This window comes from Colossoma macropomum, unplaced genomic scaffold, assembly GCF_904425465.1.
Source record: "Colossoma macropomum unplaced genomic scaffold, Colossoma_macropomum, whole genome shotgun sequence".
NCBI classification, from domain to species: domain Eukaryota; kingdom Metazoa; phylum Chordata; class Actinopteri; order Characiformes; family Serrasalmidae; genus Colossoma; species Colossoma macropomum.
In genome coordinates, this window is record NW_023494787.1 from 2,619,379 (window position 1) to 2,638,718 (window position 19,340).

A 19,340-nucleotide genomic window follows, 5' to 3' on the forward strand; every position below is an offset into this window, starting at 1 on the left:
GCAGAGCCCCAACATTAGAAACCGTTCTTTTAACGAAGGCAGACTCAGTTTTGCTGCGTCACTCAGCGTTTTATCATTACTACATTAAAGAGAGCCTTTCCTTTAGTGTGTTATGTGGCTTTTTGCGCATGTAAACGTTCTCCGACGCCCCAAAGCTCAGTGTTCCCTCCAGAGGGAGAAACTCTCTCCTACAGAACCCACTTCTCTCAGCTGCCTGAAACGCCTCATTGGGATTCCAGCCCTTTTCCTTTGTTACAGGATGACATCATCTCGTAACACAGTCCTTCCTCCCCGCCTACCGGCGAGCTCGGCCCCGTGTGGAGAAGATGCCTACCGGACTTTCAGGATCCACTCTGGATCCAACTGATACTGCAGAACTGACGCCGCCGGAGAACCAGCCACAGCGGAGTTACAGCTGCTCAGGAGAGAAGGGTCTGTCTGCAGACTGCAGGACAGGAGTGGAACGTGGAAGGGTGGAACCGCTCTGGAGGCAGACTGATCAGAACAGAGTGGACGAGCTGACCAATCAGAGCATGCTGGGCTCGTCAGAGAGGCAGGGCTTAAAGACAGGAGCTCTCACAGAGCGTTTCAGACAGAGGGTGAATAGAGAAAATGTGTTTTTGGAACATCAAAGCTGTAAATCTGTTCTAGTAGAGCAAAAATAAAATTATGAACAGTGAAAATATAATAATAGATCCCCTTTAAAAGAAAGCCATATGGACACAGAGCCAGAGCAGATCACGAGGGTGAAATTTAGTTCTGCTATGTGATGCTAAGTGAATGAACTTTTATCAAACTTTACAGAACTAAAGCAGCAAAGTAAACAAGGGACTCCACCTAGTTTCATTTCCAGGGCAGCCTGAGAAAACTCACACCTCTACGCCTAGAAAGCAGCAAATTCTACCTTCTGCAAAAACTAGTCCATCTCTGACAGAACCACTCACTGATTTTCAGATTCAGTGTTTATGATGTTAGTTTATGATGTTAATGATGGCATAACAGGAACATGTGCATTAAAAATGCGACCATTTCAATTATTAACCTTTTATTTATGGACATAATTATTAAGCATTTACATATGGACAAATCAGTAATTATTTAATTAAATTAATCTGACAATCATTAGACTGAATTATTTGTCCTGTTGTAAATGATAGTTATTTACTATTTGTTACAAACCTTTCCTTAATGTTTATTTAATCATTATTAAGTGGTTAATATATACTTGTCAAACATTAATAATCATTAATTGGACCCCTATTATCAAATTGTGACTTTATAAAGTATTTATAAAGACGTATTGCATCACTTTTTATACTTATAGTACGTAAAGCATTTACAGTGCTTTAGTTATTTGATCCACTCAGTAAATGGTAAATGATTCCAGTGGCAGCACTTAAGATAAATAATTATATAATATAATATGAACTATCATGGTGATTAAGCTGCTGTTCAAAGAGTGCAGTTATTACACAGTGTTCACTAAACATGTACTGATTCAGCAGCTGCTCATCGACTTTTACAGTAAATAAAAAGTTCTTGTCTGAGTTCGGGGAACCGTGTGGAACTTCTTGTTCACACTAACTGACCAAACGATACAGAAGATGAAAAAACACTGGAGTTTTCCTTTAATGCGAGTGTTTTCAGGTCAGACAGAAGAGCCTTAGATGAACTGCAGCCTCAGCGAAGATTATACACAACAGTGCTGTGTTAGAATAATAACTGCATATGACATTCAGAGTGTTTATTAGGTAGACATGTGATTTAGTCTGAAGCTTCTGCAGGAGTTCAATAGGACTAAAATGAGATATTGTGTGTATGTATATATATATATGGGGCTTTTCTTTTGGTCCATTTCATTTTTCAGTTAAAAACTGAAAAAATGAAAAACACGGTGATGCAAAATGTTGTTCTGATATCAGCATTCTCAGTGAATGAATAATAAGAATGAATAACTATGAATAATAGTACTGTGTAAAAATGTCTGAGCCCCTTCATTCATTATATTTCCAGTCAAAATGGATGGTCAGGAGATACTTGTGAGGAGATAAGATGTAAGATAATCCACTTTCACAAGGAAGGAGAAAGATGAAAAAAATAAGTGATAAAACTGATTAAAAGTGAAATATTCCACCACTGAATATTCCTCGAGGCTGAAGTTGCCCTCCTATTCGCATTTTCCTGTTCCACCCTACATGCTGCAGTTCTACTCTGTGCCAGAATGTAACTGCTGCACCATTTAAGGTGGAAGGGGAAAATTCGAACAAGAAGCTGGCGAGTAGGGAGCTAACTTCAGCTTCGTGGAGAGCTGAAAGGTATGAAAAGGGAGGAGGAGGCTGCTCTGTTTCTGCTTGACAGGTGGGCAACTTTAACTTATCTTTGCTGTCTCACAGAACCAATAGGTGAGTATTGTTTTGTCCTGTTTGCTAATGTTTGTGATAGCAGCTGGTTAGTCTCAGTCTTTGTAGCAACAGTTTGCCAACCCACAGCCTAGCTAACATTAGTTACATTACATGCTGTGTTGTTTGCTCTAATACTATATCATGACATATATATATATATATATATATACATATATATATATATATATATATATATATATATAAAATGTGTGTCTATATGTGTGTGTGTGTGTAATATATATATATATATATATATATATATATATATATATATATATATATATATATATATATATATATATATATATGAGCCGTTGAGCTTAAATATTCGACTATTAAAGAGGACCTATTATGTTCATTTTCAGTGATCATATTTTTCTTTTCATATTTTTGCTCTACTAGAACAGATTTACAGCTTCAATGTCCCAAAAACACACTATTTCCCCTCATACTGTTCACCTCTATTCACCCTCTCTGAAATGCTCTGTTAGAGCTCTTGTGTCTTTAAGCCCCACCTCCCGATGAGCCCAGTGTGCTCTGATTGGTCAGCTCACCCACTCTGTTCTGATAGGTCAGCCTCCAGAGCGGTTCCGCCCCTGTCCTGCAGTCTGCAGACACACCCTTCTCTCCTGAGCAGCTGTGGCTGTTTCTCCAGCGGCGTTGGTTCTGCCAGATCCAGAGTGGATCCTGAAAGTCCGGTCAGCGTCTTCTCCACATGCTACAGCACAGAACACACTCCTCCTCCTCCAGTAGCCGCTGTGCACTGTTAGAGGGGGTCGAGCTTGCCGGCAGGCGGGCAGGAAGGACTATGTTACGAGATGATGTCATCCTGTAACAAAGGAAAAGGGCTGGAATCCCAACGAGGCGTTTCAGGCAGCTGAGAAAAGTGGGTTCTGTGGGAGAGAGTTTCTCCCTTTGGAGGGAACACTGAGCTTTGTTAACTCGCAGAACGTTTAACATGCACAAAAAGCCACAACACACTGAAGGAAAGAGGAAAAACTGTGAAAGCATACTAGGCCACCTTTAAGTAAATAAATGGGGGTTCTTCAACTTTTGCTCAGTGCTGTATTTCATTGTCCGTTACTATTAAAATGCTTTGTTTATTAATATCTTTTTATAAAATTACTGTCTTTCCTGTGACTTTTCAGAATGACATTTATAAATGCTGCAGTTCCTAATGACCTTTTTCATTTCATATCAACACTTCAACACAGCAGCTTACATAACACATCAGCCGTCACCATCTGGTTAAGAGGAAACTGCACAGCTCACCATCAGAGCAGCAGAGAGTGTCACCGGCTCTGCACCGGCCTCGCTGCAGAACTGCAGGATGAGGAGAGAACATTAATACTAATGTTGCCTCTCGAGAGCATCTCTTACACGCTGTAGAATCATTATCAGTGTCATTTCTGCTTCCTGCGCTCGGCCGTCTGATCAGATCCTATTAGACTTGCACAATCACAGCACAATCTGCACCACACAGGCTATTTTTAGCCATTCTTACTCGTGAACATGCACAAGAGATGGAGCTGTGTGGAGGTCTGTTTACTGAAGGTGCAGCGTGGTCGGGGCAGTGTGGTAGGTACATTCAGGCCGTCATTATTTTAGTCTATAAAAGAGAAAAAGGTACAAAGTTACACTGTCAGGGTCTCTACACTGTCAGTGGTTGAGATCAAGGATAATAAAAAATGAATAAAGTATGTAAACAGTAACTCTTCCTTTTCCACACGTTTAGAAAGCATCAAAACACCTGAAATCTACTCTAAACATGGACGTTTTGTCAGATGCAACTTGTTTTGTGACCAAACACCAACACAGATTCCTCATATAGGGTAGAGTCAAATTTACGATAAAAAAAAAAATCAAATAAAATAAATCATAGTAAATAATGTAAAGTAGATAATTAAGTAACGTAAAGTAACAAAGTGAGTAACGTAAATAAGTAAAAAATAATTAGGTAAAGTAAATAAGTAAAGCAAGTAAATAAAATAGCAAATAAGTAAAGCAAATAATTGATCAAAGTAAGTAAAGGAAAATAAGTAAACAGTTGAGTAAACTAAGTGAAGTACCTGAATAAATAAGAAAGTAAGTAAAATACGTAAAGCCAAGCAAGTAAGTGAGTATAATACAAAAAGTAAAAAAAGTAAAGCAAATGAAGGTAAAGGTAGTAAAGTAATTGAGTAAAGTAAGCAAAATAATTGAGTAAACTTAGTAAACCAATTGAGCAAAAGGTAGTAACATAATTGTGTAAAAGGTAGTAAAGTAACTGCATAAAAGGTATTAAAATAATTGAGTAAAAGTAGTAAAATAATTGAGTAAAAGTAGTAAAATAATTGAGTAAAGGTAGTAAAATTGAGTAAAAGTAGTAAAGTAATTGAGTAAAAGTAGTAAATTAATTGAGTAAAGGTAGTAAAGTAATTGAGTAAAAGTAGTAAAATAATAGAGTAAAAGTAGTAAAATAATAGAGTAAAGGTAGTAAAGTAATTGAGTAATGTCAGTAAAGTAATTGAGTAAAGGTAGTAAAGTAATTGAGTAATGTCAGTAAAGTAATAATGTCAGTAAAGTAATAATGTCAGTAAAGTAATAATGTCAGTAAAGTAATAATGTCAGTAAAGTAATTGAGTAATGTCAGTAAAGTAATTGAGTAATGTCAGTAAAGTAATTGAGTAAAGGTAGTAAAGTAATTGAGTAATGTCAGTAAAGTAATAATGTCAGTAAAGTAATAATGTCAGTAAAGTAATTGAGTAATGTCAGTAAAGTAATTGAGTAAAGGTAGTAAAGTAATTGAGTAAAGTAAGTAAAGTAATTGAGTAAAGTAAATATACAGTCACTCTGACGGCCGTTACTCTGCTGATGTGTCGGGACTCAGTGAGGCAGCAGAGCCTTAAACTTTTACTGACACTCGAGACGTCAGAGTGATGATCAGGAATAATAATAACGATAATTAGACGTATGATGACTTGACCAAAGCGCTGCATTAGGTTCCTTCTGTGCTGTAATGTCTGAGCGGTCATGGCTGGGTCAGTATTACTGGCGGTCACTGCTGTCACGTCTTTAGCGTCAGGTTCCTCCTCAGGAGTCCGGCTCTGATGTCCCGTTGACCAAACGTGTATTTATTGTTTATGCAGCTGTGAAGCCGTATGTGATGTGATGTGTGTGTGCTGGACTGGCTGGACTGGTCAGTCTGTTCTCTTCACTCTCTCAGCTTTTCAGCATTTTAAACTGTCTATTTTTGCAAATGTTGTAATAAAAAATAATTCTACTCAGTTTTTCAGCCTTTTTAATTACAGCACGGCTGTTTAGCTGGCAGTGTTTTAATGGTGCCTGTTCTAACTTGTTCACCAATAACTAAACAAACAAATGAATAAATATGATTATCATGTATCGTGAAAATGTCTTCACGTCTGGTGGTCTCCTTTTGTCGTATCGTCCATCGGACACTTCCTCGCAGCACTAAAGCTCTACTGCAGGCCCATTTATCTGGCCTCAATCCTGCAGCTGAACAACTACAGCAACACTTTCTGTGGCAAATCAAATCCAGCCGGTTGATCTGTTGACCGCACAGCCGGGGTTTGGGACGAAAAGTTCCAGAAAATGAAGAACAGATACGAGAGGGAAGCAGAAAGATGAGAAAAAGAGATGAAACAGCTTTACGGAGAAAAAAATGACCTCATCAGATGCTAAAACATTTTTTTTTTGTCAGATCAACTAAAAAAAAGGTACCAAAACTTTTATTGCTTCATTTAAGTTTAATTTTTACTACTTTTTGAACTTCATTTAAGTTCGATTAAAATAAAGCGAAACAAAATAGCAGCTCATATAAACAGGTTATCAGTATAAATCTCTGTTTTACAGTGTAGAAAACTCAGATCACACCGAGCTGAACCCACAGAGAACCACATCTGACAGCAAGACGTTTATCAGAAAGATGGCAGGGTTTAAAGGAAACTCCGGCACTTTTCAGCTTAATCTATCTGCTCAGGAACGTAGCTAGAACTTTTAGAACAGGGTGTCCATACATACACTGATCAGGCATAACATTCTGACCACCTCCTTGTTTCTACACTCATTGTCCATTTTATCAGCTCCACTTACTATATAGGTGCACTTTGTAGTTCTACAGTTACAGACTGTAGTCCATCTGTTTCTCTGATACTTTGTTAGCCCCCTTTTACCCTGTTCTTCAGTGGTCAGTACCCCCATGGACCCTCACAGAGCAGGTACTATTTGGGTGGTGGGTCATTCTCAGCACTGCAGTAACACTGACGTGATGGTGGTGTGTTAATGTGTGTTGTGCTGGTCTGAGTGGATCAGACACAGCAGTGCTGCTGGAGTTTTTAAACACCTCAGCATCGCTGCTGGACTGAGAATAGTCCATCAACCAAAAATATCCAGCCAACAGCGTCTTGTGGGCAGCGCCCTGTGACCACTGATGAAGGACTAGAGGATGACCAACACAAACTGTGCAGCAGCAGATGAGCTATCGTCTCTGACTTTACATCCACAAGGCGGACCGACAAGGTAGGAGTGTCTAATAGAGTGGACAGTGAGTGGACACAGTGTTTAAAACTCCAGCAGCACTGCTGTGTCTGATCCACTCGCACCAGCACACCTGCTCTGTGAGGGTCCATGGGGGTCCTGACCACTGAAGAACAGGGTAAAAGGGGGCTAACAAAGTATCAGAGAAACAGATGGACTACAGTCTGTAACTGTAGAACTACAAAGTGCACCTATATAGTAAGTGGAGCTGATAAAATGGACAATGAGCGTAGAAACAAGGAGGTGGTCAGAATGTTATGATCGGTGTAGACAAACAGACAGATAGATAGATACTTTATTGATCCTGAAGGAAATTTAGCAGTCAGTATCAGTCACACAGCACAGCACAATTATAATAAAGGTAATACAATATAAAAAGAGGAATATTAAAAAAACTATCTACAGTCAGATATACAACTAGAAATATACAAAAAATATGCAAAGATCTATTATAGATAAAAAGGCAGTAATGACTGTACAAGGAGGTGCAGGTAGCAGCATATAATGACTATACTGAATAAATGTGCGCATGTATTGGTAGTGAAATAAAGTGTCCAGGTGTGGAGTGTCCAGATGTGCCAGATGTGTGATAAGGTGTCCAGATGTGCAGACAGATAAAACAGACCTGTAATTTGGCATAAGAGACTCATCTCTCCTCTTCGCTCCTGGCAATTACTGTACCACTAAAGATCTGATGTGCTTATCTGAAACCAAGTTGGACCGTTTAAAGAACCGTGTTTCCAGCTTTATATACAGTTTCAAATACGGTCGCTGAGGGAGTGACAGTAAGGACCAGGTGTCACTGTTTTAGATAGGAAGGTTCATCAACAGGGAGACAAATTAATATTAAACTACATTAAATGATCTTATATTTATTTTTAACAGTTTGGTTAAGCCTAAGCTGATTCTATGTAGTTTGATAGCTCGGTAAACCAGAGGCACACAGCCAAGAACAAACTTAAATAAAAAGAGTGTTGATGTATTAAAATGACATAAGTGAAGTATTTTTATAACTGAATCTGTCAATCAATTCCACATAAATAAAGTACATCAATACAGTTGTTGCCAGAAGCAACTAAAAGACAAAGCTGTGTTGATGTAACGTGTGAAATGTTGACATGTTAGTCACTGTTTGAATCGACCAAATTAACCTTTCAGTGCACAACGTTAACTTTAACTGCAGACAGGCTGCAGGTTATACAGTCTACTGATCAGAGAGCTCAGCGCTGTATAAGCTGACCTACCTGTAAAATGAAACGATCATGATAATCATAGCTGGATCATTTTCGATAGTTACTCCATTGAATATCTGCTTCATAATGGAGCTCACAGAGCAGCAGTGCTGACCCAGCCCACATTCACTCAGCTGTTCACTGAGTAAATTAACCACATTACAATCACACTATTAAATGCAGCGTCATCTCAGAACTGACCGGTACCCTGTTGTGGACTTTTTCCATAAAGTGTACTCACTTTCTCACTTTCCATAACTGGATTGGCCATCAGAGCCGGCTCTACCTCATAAGCGACATAAGCAGCTGCTTAGGGCCCCACGGCCAACAGGGGGCCCCCTAACAACTTTTAGGTATGTACTGTAAGTTATTATTATGTTTAAGCACTAGAACACGAGAGGGAGATAACACTCCTCGAGTGTTCTATTGCTTTTATACAGCAGTTAAATAAATAAAGTAATAAATTAATAAACTGGGCCGTGAACACAGCGTTTAATATGTTTTAATGTTCGCAGTTCCTTCACCAAATTATAGTTCCTTAACGAGAAGCTTGCTGCTACATCAGAGTAACGAGCTCCGCCCACTCGCTGCACAGCCGGCAGTTCGTTCTCCAGCTCCTTACACTAAATTCCCAAACTGTCATCACCACTGAGCAGCTTTTCAGTCGGCAGCTGTGACAGAAGAACAGCTAAACAACCTGGAATCAGCCAGAAATGAACCCAATACCATTCGCCAAACATGTAGTCTGATCTTCAGAGTCTGACCAAATCAGACTGAGCCATAAAACTGACACAATATCAAGTTCAGCTCAGTTATGTCAGTTTTTGCCAGATCAGTAATTAATGTTGTTTTGTTCCAGCCAGTCTGTAAAGCATCTTACAGCCCATTTAGTTTGGCGAATGGTGTTGGGTTCATTTCTGGCTGATTCCAGGTTACTGAGTCCTCAGTTACACTAGTTAGTCTCAACTGCCTTTTAACTAAATTTGGTTGCACCACAAATCATTGTGTCTTAACTAGTATCTACTAACTAATACGCCGGTCTCTTTAACATCATAACACAGTGAGAACCGATCAGCAAACCCGCTGCCATGCAAACGTGACGGCAGCTGCTCTGACTTCAAACACCCAGCACAGAAGAGAACAATGTGTCCGAGTTAAACTGAATAAAGCTAATTATCTACAGCTGCTGTCTGTTTATTCTTTAATATTTCCCAAATATGCAGCTTTTTAAACGCTGGTTTCTGGCTGAGCGACACAACAGCAGCCTCAGTTTAGCTGTTTGTGCAGCTGCTGAGTCTCACTGAGCTGGAGCTGTGAGGGTTTTAGAGTCTTTACTTAGTTAAACTTAATGTTTTTGGTCTTTTTTGTGTTCTGTGTGTTGTTTCTGATGGTTTCTCCAAAACTTACACCTGGGGGGGTGTAGATATTTAGCTACTAAACTCCATGTTAAGACTAGTTTGTGGTGCAGCTCGTTCTGATTTAGTGGTAATAAACCTGAACTTAAACACTTACATTACAACTAGCCTAGGTGTGAACCTGAACTGGAGATTAAAGCAGCACGACTTGTGTGGAGCGTGTCAGACATTCAAGTGACGTCCTTTAATATCATATTTAATATCGTAAGTACTTTAAATTCAAGCCTGTTATAGTAATGATGGATTTATTTAGCCTGTTAGCTAACTTTCAGGCTTTTAATAGCAGTGACCGCTAAAGAAACTTAAGCTATTTACTGAAAATGGGTGCAGTTTGTATTTTATGCTAAATTGGTTTCACTCTGCTTTGTCTCATGACTTAGAATCTCTCCACTGCAATACTTTCACAATCATTTAGCAAAAAACAAAACTGCCCTGCTGAAAAAAAGTCTCGTCACCCAGCCTGGTCATTCTGGTTGACCAGCATACCAGCATCCAAAACACAATATACTGGTTTTGCTACAGGGCTGTGCTGGTTTATCTGGTTTATCTAAAAGATTGTTCTTTCATAAAGACAATGGTTCTACATGGAACCAGGAACACTCAAAGAAGCATTTGCATGCTTAAATGTTCCTTTGCGTGGTGCGATCATTGTTCAGATCGAGAATGTGTCGTATAAGGTTCTGTACAGCACCAAAAAGGGTTCTTTTATTGTGACACTTGACATTGTAACAGAAGAACGCTTTATGGTGCTATATAGAACCATTAACACATTCTCCATCAATCTGAAGAGCCATTTAACCATGCAAAGAACCTTTTAAGCATGCAGATGGTTCTCTGAGTGTTCATGGTTCCATATTTGAACCACTGTCTTTACTAAAGAACCATTAAAGAACCATTTTAAGTGTGTATGGTCAGTACTTTTAGAGCACTGAACAACTGCCTGGATTATAAAACAAGCACAATAACAAAAACAGCTGTTTAAATGGACCGACTGTACTGCAGAAGCTGGAATGCACTGCAAAACTCACTGTGTTCATAGTTACTGATTGTATTTTTTAAATTTGGCTCTATTTTTTCATTTCCAACAGCAAATATCAGAAAAAAACTGTTAGATATCTTGTATTGCAAAAAAGGTCAAGTATTGTGAAAGTGTGTTTTTTCGTATTACCCACCCCTACATCGCTCCCACAAACACAGTAATACCAGTATGTGTGTGGTGCCCTCAGGGGTCACTCACCATCTCCACCTGTCTGGGGTCCAGCTGTGTCGGCGCTGTGGAGGGAACAGCAAACTGGATCTTTTTCCTCTCCTTCGGCTCCACCGGGACGTCCTCGGGCCCTGAGGTCTCCATCCTTAACTCCACAGACACTACAAAGAGTCAGAAACGTCCCGCAGATCCTTCACCGCTGGACACAACGCAAACGCTGGGGTCCAGAGTGCACTCTCCACTGCCCTCTCTCTCTCTCTATAACTCTATAACTATGTCTCTCGCTCACTCTGCCAGAAAAGCTATTTTTTTCCCTCTCTCTGCTTTTTTTCTGCCGCACTAGAAAGTGCAGACGCTCTCTTTTCTCTCTTCTCTCCTTTCTTTTCCCAAAAGTCACTCTGTCTTCTCTTTCGCTCCTCTGTTTCACAGCACACACACACTTACACACACACAGCAAATGAGGGCTGTACAGGACTGAGCTCAGCCAGAGGCAGGCAGAGGGGGCGGGGCTTAAACAGGGACGGAGGGGGGTGTGCAGTGTGTGTGTGTGTGTGTGTGTGTGTGTGTTTTGAGGTTGATTTGTAATCAGAAAAAAAAGAAGTTAATCCCATCCAGCTTGCTGAGCCTCTTTTGGCCTCTATTTGTGAATGAGAGATTTACAGAGAAACAGACAGAGGGATGGAGAGAGAGAGGGAGAGAGAGAGAGAGAGAGAGAGAGAGAGAGAGAGAGAGAGGGAGGGAGGGAGGGAGGGAGGGAGGGAGAGAGAGAGAGAGAGAGAGAGAGAGAGAGAGAACTGAGGAAATAACTCATTTCAGCTAACGGTCGGACGCAGGATGTTAAACGTAAACACTGGCGGCAGCAGAACATAAGAAAGTGCAGTAATTCACCTCCAACAGCAGAACGTTAAAGGGACGTTCCTGCCTACAGCTGACTTTAAAGGGAAAGTCCACCCACATTTCAAAGTTTCCGTATAATTCAGTGGTTGAGATGAGAGGTCGAAGAACCAGAGGTCGCCATGACTACAACACAGATATAGACAATATAGAATGATGGAAAATAGTGGAAAATCTGAAATAATAAGTTTTCTTTGGGGACTATTTTGCCTCACAACACCCTGCATGTATCCCTCCACCATGAATGGAGTTTAAGTTCTCTAAACTGTCATAAAACAGTGTCTCAGTCATCAGGCAGTGAATTCATAACCATTTCATGTAGGAACTTTCTGTGAGGGAGCTTTTAGAGGTGGACGTCTGGTTCCTATCACCACCACTGTGAACAGTTCTGACTCGGTAAGTTTCTCTAGAACAGAGCGTTTCACTCCAAACCACTCTGAACGACTCTGTTTACATCTCAACTTTTTAATTAAGGAGAAATTTTGAAAAATTAGTGAAATTCCCCTTTAACTAAGCGACGGTATTCAGAATGCAAAACTTTCATTCATTTATCATCATACAAATATGGTAATTACTATTTGTTGTCATTATTATTAATAATGCAAAACATCTCTTAATTTTTTTTAATCCTTTATTGAAATACTGTAAGGTAATGAAAAAAAACCCTAAATGATAAATAATTAATTTCATAGCTTTGCATTAAAATGCTAAAGTGGTTAATCCTGCCCAATCTGGCAACCTTTCTTCTGTATTAGCCAGGAAAACAAGAGCCTGCCCTCATGTATTTGCCCCAAAGTGCTTGCAGTTCTCCCCAAAACTTCCTTCCACCTTCAAGATACATCAGATGGAGGTTTTAGCAGAGATTATATTTAAGGTAAACTGAGATGGTGCAAGTCAATATGGTAAAAAAAAAAATTATACATAAATAAAATAAAGTTCAGCTCCTGTCTGCTTAAGTCTTGCGTCAGCTGCCCCCCGTTTCCTGGGGCAACAGCAGCAACCTGTGTTCAAAGACTGGACAGCGAGCTCAACAAACACAAACAAAACAGCTTTTCTTAAAACCACCTCACTGGGAAAAGAGAGTTTAGGGTCCAAACACTCACAAGACCCGAACAATTACAGACACGGCCTCAACTTCACTGTAATCATAAAAAGGGGTAAAAAATAACCGCTTAAGTTTGGCGAAATGGATAGAACTTGGGGGTGAGCAAGGCCGAAGTTGGAGGCCGTCTTTGCCGTTAATTCAGCCATAAAAGACCAGACTCCTCTCTGAACGAGGAGAGACCAAAACAGTCCAGACTGAAGATCAAATTTCTGTTTCACAAAACACATTTGAAATCTGACAAAATCTGACAGAAACCTCAAATCAATTGTAGTGTTTGGCTCAGTGACGCACAAAAAAGCCTTGGGGTCACTACACGCCTTTCAAAGTCTGAACAGATTATAAAGACTGGGCATCCCACACTGTCTAAATGGTTTCTGCAGACTTTCTAGGGCGACTGAAATATTGGGGATCCACTATAAAAAATTAAGGATCACACACTAATCAAGTTTTCAGCTGCTGCTGAACCGAACGAACTCACTGAACTCCCACGTTCTCCTGTTACTAGGAGACGCAAATAAACAAACGTGAGCTGCTGCTGCTGTTTTCTCTGCCGTTTCCGCTGAAACAGTAAAGAAGCAGCAGGTAAACATTTAAGTGAGGATCAATGATTTAAATGTGATCAGTTGGTATTTTTAGAGTTTTAAAAGTAAATAAACTCGATTGTGTCTTAAACTCAGCTCATTAAAAAGCTTCGCTCCACACCTGCGAGACTTTTCTCCATTTGTCTTTGTTTACTTGTATTTTTTTTCTGTTGCAGGAATCCGTTCAGATTGAGTCATTGACCAGTTTACACCAGATTACACTCGTCAAGTGTAGTTAGAGTCAGGTCAAAAATATCAAATATGTTTGATAAACTCTGACTGGTCTGAAACGTGATCGAGAGGCCAAAACATTGGACATTTTTGCTTGCGCTGTTTTCACTTTTTTTTTGAGAAAAAAATAAAAAGCAGAAAAATTGTCTTTTGGATAGTGAGGTTAGGGTCAGGGTTAAGGTTAGGGGTAATTACTTGGTTACAGTAATAAAAAACTGGAAGTCCTCACTAGGAAGGTAAGACCAATGTGCGTGTGTGTACGCCGAAAACTTTAGAAAACAGCACAAAAACACTGCCAGAGACCCGAACTCTCTCAGTCCTGCCAACATGAACTCAGGTTTTCAGCATAAACGAGCGGAAATAACTTGAATGATTTTTGCTCAGAAATTATTGGTCAGTATGATTTTTCCCGCCCAGTGGAACACAGTGACGCACCAAACGGCAGCATTTAGAGGCGTCAGAAATCACTTCCATCAAAAAAACAAGAACTCTGTCTTTGGAATGAGGCGGCACAGTGGATTGTGCTTAATGTGACAAAAGACACAAACTAATCACGTTTAAAAGGTCTGTTTTGATTCCAGGTTGACTTTAATCTGGAAACTCTCGCTCCAGTGTTTACTGTAGAGGAGAACCGACACAGCGACGGTTCCAGTTTTCATTCTGGCTGTGAAACAGCTGTGATGCATTCGGTTACAATGAAGAAAAAAATGTTTTCTCTTTGTGAGCTTTTTGCTCGGAAAAGCAGTTGAACATGCAGCATGCAGGGATTTCGCTTAATCTTTCTAAAGGGGTCAAACGGACGGCAGCAGAACGGCAGCAGCTTAAACTGTAAACAGGACAAAAACAGTTTTAGATTGAATTCTAAAAATTATGCTTCCTTTTTTACACTAAAATTGTTACAAGTCAAATTATGAAACTGGCAAAAAGTGCGGTGCAGTGCTCAGTGGGTGTCAATTGTAGTGACAAATGTGGCCACTAGAGGCTCTATTTAGCTTAATTTTAATTTAAAGACAAAATGACAACAAGACCAGCAGAATAACTGCTACATTACGTGTGACTGTGTGTTGGCCAATATACAAAATATTTAAAAGTAAATTTCACTGAAAAAAAGGACCAAATAAAAAATAAATAACAATAATGATAAAAATAAAGTTCCCCCAGTGTAACCCTAATGTAGCTGACCTGCCAAGAGATGTTTGGTGTCTGAACTTTGCTTGTTTAGTTTTAGCTCTGGAGCTACAGCCTAATGTAGATAACAAGTAATGGAAACCTACACCCCACCAATTAGCATGGAGGCTACCTGTGTCCCTAACTGGAGCTATGAGGCTGATATGGCTAACAATTATAATGCAAACTTACATCCCACAGATTAGCATCGTGGCTAACTGTATCCCTAACTTCCTAACACCCACACACACCCACACCCCAAGAAGAATAAAGGATATAGGCCCCAAGAGTGTTCAAAGTCCGGCCACAGGGTTAAATGGCCTTTAAGGCAGGGTTTAATTGGCCTGTTGCTTCTGTTTTAGAGTGTATTCTAAGTGACCCGCCAGCCAGCTCACTGCAGTTCTTCCTTACACCTGATGGTGGCAGCAGTGCAGTAAAATTACAGAGTAATGAGGTACTTATTGAGGTAACGAAGTTAGCTAAAGTTTAAGAGCCTTTTTTAAATCCTAATCGAGAGCCACAGCAAGCGCCAAGTACCTCATATTTCAAAAGACTAATAAATTTAATATCACTAGCCATGAAACAAAACACAGACATTACCATAAAAATTAAAGAAAGGGCAGACAAACTAAAGCAGCTGTAAATATTTACCCTTTGAAACTGAACAAGAACGTGTGCTGTTTAATCCGCTCTTCTCGTTTACTGAAGTCATTTCTGGTGTTTTATTGTTATTGGAGCTATTTAATCATTTGTTATAAGCGTCTGTTGATCCAAACTGCTCAGAGTAATCCAACAATAAAAGAAGCCTTGTGCATCTTTAAGACAGTGATAGGAAACAGCAGCTTACAGAAAGCTCTGATTCTGTGCGCTGATATTCTGAAACCTTAATATTTTAAATCATTTGTGAATAATATTTCAGCCCTCAGGTATTTTGACAGGGCAATAACCTAGCGAGCTAACTTGGCCAACCTAGAGCACTAACTGTCTAACCAAGCGAGCTAACTTGGCCAACCTAGAGCACTAACTGTCTAACCTAGCGAGCTAACTTGGCCAACCTAGAGCACTAACTGTCTAACCAAGCGAGCTAACTGTCTAACCTAGAGCACTAACTGTCTAACCAAGCGAGCTAACTTGGCCAACCTAGAGCACTAACTGTCTAACCAAGCGAGCTAACTTGGCCAACCTAGAGCACTAACTGTCTAACCAAGCGAGCTAACTGTCTAACCTAGAGCACTAACTGTCTAACCAAGCGAGCTAACTTGGCCAACCTAGAGCACTAACTGTCTAACCAAGCGAGCTAACTGTCTAACCTAGAGCACTAACTGTCTAACCAAGCGAGCTAACTTGGCCAACCTAGAGCACTAACTGTCTAACCTAGCGAGCTAACTTGGCCAACCTAGAGCACTAACTGTCTAACCAAGCGAGCTAACTTGGCCAACCTAGAGCACTAACTGTCTAACCTAGCGAGCTAACTTGGCCAACCTAGAGCACTAACTGTCTAACCTAGCGAGCTAACTTGGCCAACCTAGAGCACTAACTGTCTAACCAAGCGAGCTAACTGTCTAACCTAGAGCACTAACTGTCTAACCTAGCGAGCTAACTTGGCCAACCTAGAGCACTAACTGTCTAACCTAGCGAGCTAACTTGGCCAACCTAGAGCACTAACTGTCTAACCTAGCGAGCTAACTTGGCCAACCTAGAGCACTAACTGTCTAACCTAGCGAGCTAACTTGGCCAACCTAGAGCACTGTCTAACCTAGCGAGCTAACTTGGCCAACCTAGAGCACTAACTGTCTAACCAAGCGAGCTAAATTATAGCAGTGACAGAGAAGCTCCAGTCAGCAAGATCAGCCAGTCTGTCATCTGTCCTGATTCTTCTTGACCTCTCAGCAGCTTTTGACACGGTCAACCACACAATCCTTCTGGACGTCCACACCAACCTTAGAATCACTGGCTCTGCGTGGAAGTGGTTCAAGTCCTATCTGGAGGATCGCTCTGGGGGATATCAGGTAACATGGAGAGGGTCCACATCCTCTCCATGCAGGCTCTCCACTGGTGACCCACAAGGCTCGGTGCTAGGTCCTCTTCTCTTTTCTCTTTACACTAGCTCTCTTGGCAATGTAATATCATCTCAAGGCTTCTCTTATCACTGTTATGCTGATGACACTCAACAAATGCTTCCTTCTCACCCTCTGACACCCAGGTTTCCAGTCGGATCTCATCATGTCTGTCTGACAGCTCTTCATGGATGGCAGCTCAGCACCTGAAGCTCAATCCTAGCAAGACTGAGCTGCTATTCATCCCTGCAACTACAGGTCCTCATTGTGATCTTGCCATCTCATTCGAGAACTCTCTGATTGTCCCGTCTGTAAAGGCAAGAAGTCTTGGTGTGGTTCTGGATGGCCAGTTATCGTTCTCGACTCACATTGCGAACCTAACTCGGTCATACAGATTTCTCCTGTACAACATCCGGAGGATCCGACCCTTTCTCTCTCTCGAGAGGCCACCCAGGTGCTCGTTCAGTCTCTTGTCATCTCAAGGCTTGACTACTGCAACTCGCTCTTGGCTGGTCTTCCAATGCGGCCATCAGGCCTCTGCAACTCATCCAGAATGCAGCAGCATGGCTCGTCTTCAATCTCCCCAAGTTCAGCCACGTCACCCCACTGCTGCGCTCCCTTCACTGGCTTCCTGTAGCTGCATCAGATTTAAAACCCTTATGCTTGCCTACAAAGCCAAAAATGGACCAGCCCCTCCCTACTTGATGGCAACGGTCAAATCTCGAACTGTACCACGAGCCCTTCGAGCTTCGAGTACAGCTCAGCTTGACCCGCCATCCTTCAAGGCGCGCAGAAGGCAAGCATCTAGACTGTTCTCTGTGCTGGAGTCCAGGTGGTGGAACGAACTCCCACTGGCTGTCCGAACAGCAGAGTCTCTCCCTGTCTTCAAACGCAGACTGAAGACCGTCTCTTTATACAGCACTTAGATGAGCACTGAGTTCAGTATTGATTGTAAAGTATTGTACTGCATTAATGTATTGTATTGTATTGTATTGCACTGCTCCGCGTTTAACTCTGTTCCTTTTTCTCTAGGTGTCAATGACTGTCTGATTCTAGCAGTATCTGAGCTCAGGACTGGCTTTCTCTCTAACCTATTGGTAACTAGCAAAGATACTTTCTCTGGATAGACAAAGCACTTTTTGTAAGTCGCTCTGGATAAGAGTGTCTGCTAAATGATGTAAATGTAAATGACTTGGCCAACCTAGCGAGCCGGCTTGGCCAACCTAGCGAGACTTTTTGATTAAACTGAAGTCGGCTTCCTATTCTAATATTCTGTTCCACCTTAAATGGTGCTGCAGTTACGTTCTGATGTCTGCTTGCCATTTAAGGTGCTGCTGCATCGTTTAAGGTGGAAAGGAAATTTGAACGTGTGGCTCTTGAGTAGACAGATTCTTGAATCTTGGGCTTTTGAAACTTGTTCCAAACGAAACAGCAGCTACAGCACCACCTCTGAGGATGAACAGGCCCTTTTCGGAGGAAACGGAAGTGTATAAACGCTGGTAAAACAAGTTCCGTTTTGCTGCCATCAAGTTCTAAATGAGTTAAAGTTTTTCATGAAATGGTAAAATGTCTCACTTTCAACATCTCGTGTGTGTTCTATGTTCTTTTAAACAGCGTTGCAACTTTTTTGGAATTGGGATTGTAGTTTGGAAAAAGCTAAATTTGCGCATGTTCCGGCAGGGGGCGCACCAGGTCGTCAGGGTCCGTAACGGCACTGCAGACGTTTTCCCACAAACACAGAACGAACATCTGCTCCCTGCCGAGCTCTCGCTCTCTCAGCTTTTAAGAGAGAAAATGAAAACTGTTCCTCTGAAAGCGGCTGAAGCAGCAACTTTAAACCACAAACTGCATGTTAACGTTGGTCAGCCGTGAAATGCAGACACAGAGGGTCTTTTACTCCATATGACAAAGTTTATTCCAGTTAACTGTACAAACTCATTTCTCCTCTGCTCACGGTCAGCAGACAGACCACTGAAACTGGGATGTTTTAGCTTCAAACCCGAACACTTGAGAGAGCTGTACACGCTCTACTCGTCAACATCGTCACTGTCGTTGCTTTAGTGGAAGCGTCACCCGCAACGAGAACTTCCAGCAGCAAAAAAAAAAGCGGAAATGTGAAAAGGGCCTATTGATCCTAAAGAGTTATATAAACAGCGCTTCCGGCAAAGTGAGGGCTGCAGGCATGAACGCCAGCATTCACTCTAAAATTAGGACCCTCTGCTCTTCGGATTGACTGGATCCATTTTGACCGTAACAGGCTTGGTTCTTACTTCTTTCCTTTTCTGAGTGCCTTGTTCTCCCTTTGCTGCTGTAACACTGACATTTTCCCTGTTGTGGGACTAATAAAGGACTATCTTCTCTTAAAACTATGAAATCCCGTGTGTGGCTGCTGTTTGGAGTTGTGGCTCTGAGGAACACAGCAAAACGCCTAAAAGCTGGACTATGACATTTGTTTTGGTTTGGAAACGAAGTTAACTGCCAACAGAAACGAACGGAAGGGAGAACCTGGA

The 19,340-nt window shown here is 41.1% G+C and overlaps 1 protein-coding gene across 1 annotated transcript in view; it reads right to left on the reverse strand.

Annotated features, from left to right (window-relative positions):
* Positions 1-11,280, reverse strand: part of ppp1r1b (protein phosphatase 1, regulatory (inhibitor) subunit 1B) — a 39,483-nt gene extending 28,203 nt beyond the window's left edge. The window contains exon 1 of the mRNA XM_036565858.1: positions 10,826-11,280. Within this exon, the coding sequence (XP_036421751.1) occupies positions 10,826-10,939 (114 nt within the window). The 5' untranslated portion in view covers positions 10,940-11,280. The remainder of the gene's footprint in view (positions 1-10,825) is intronic.
* Between the last annotated feature and the right edge of the window lie 8,060 nt (positions 11,281-19,340).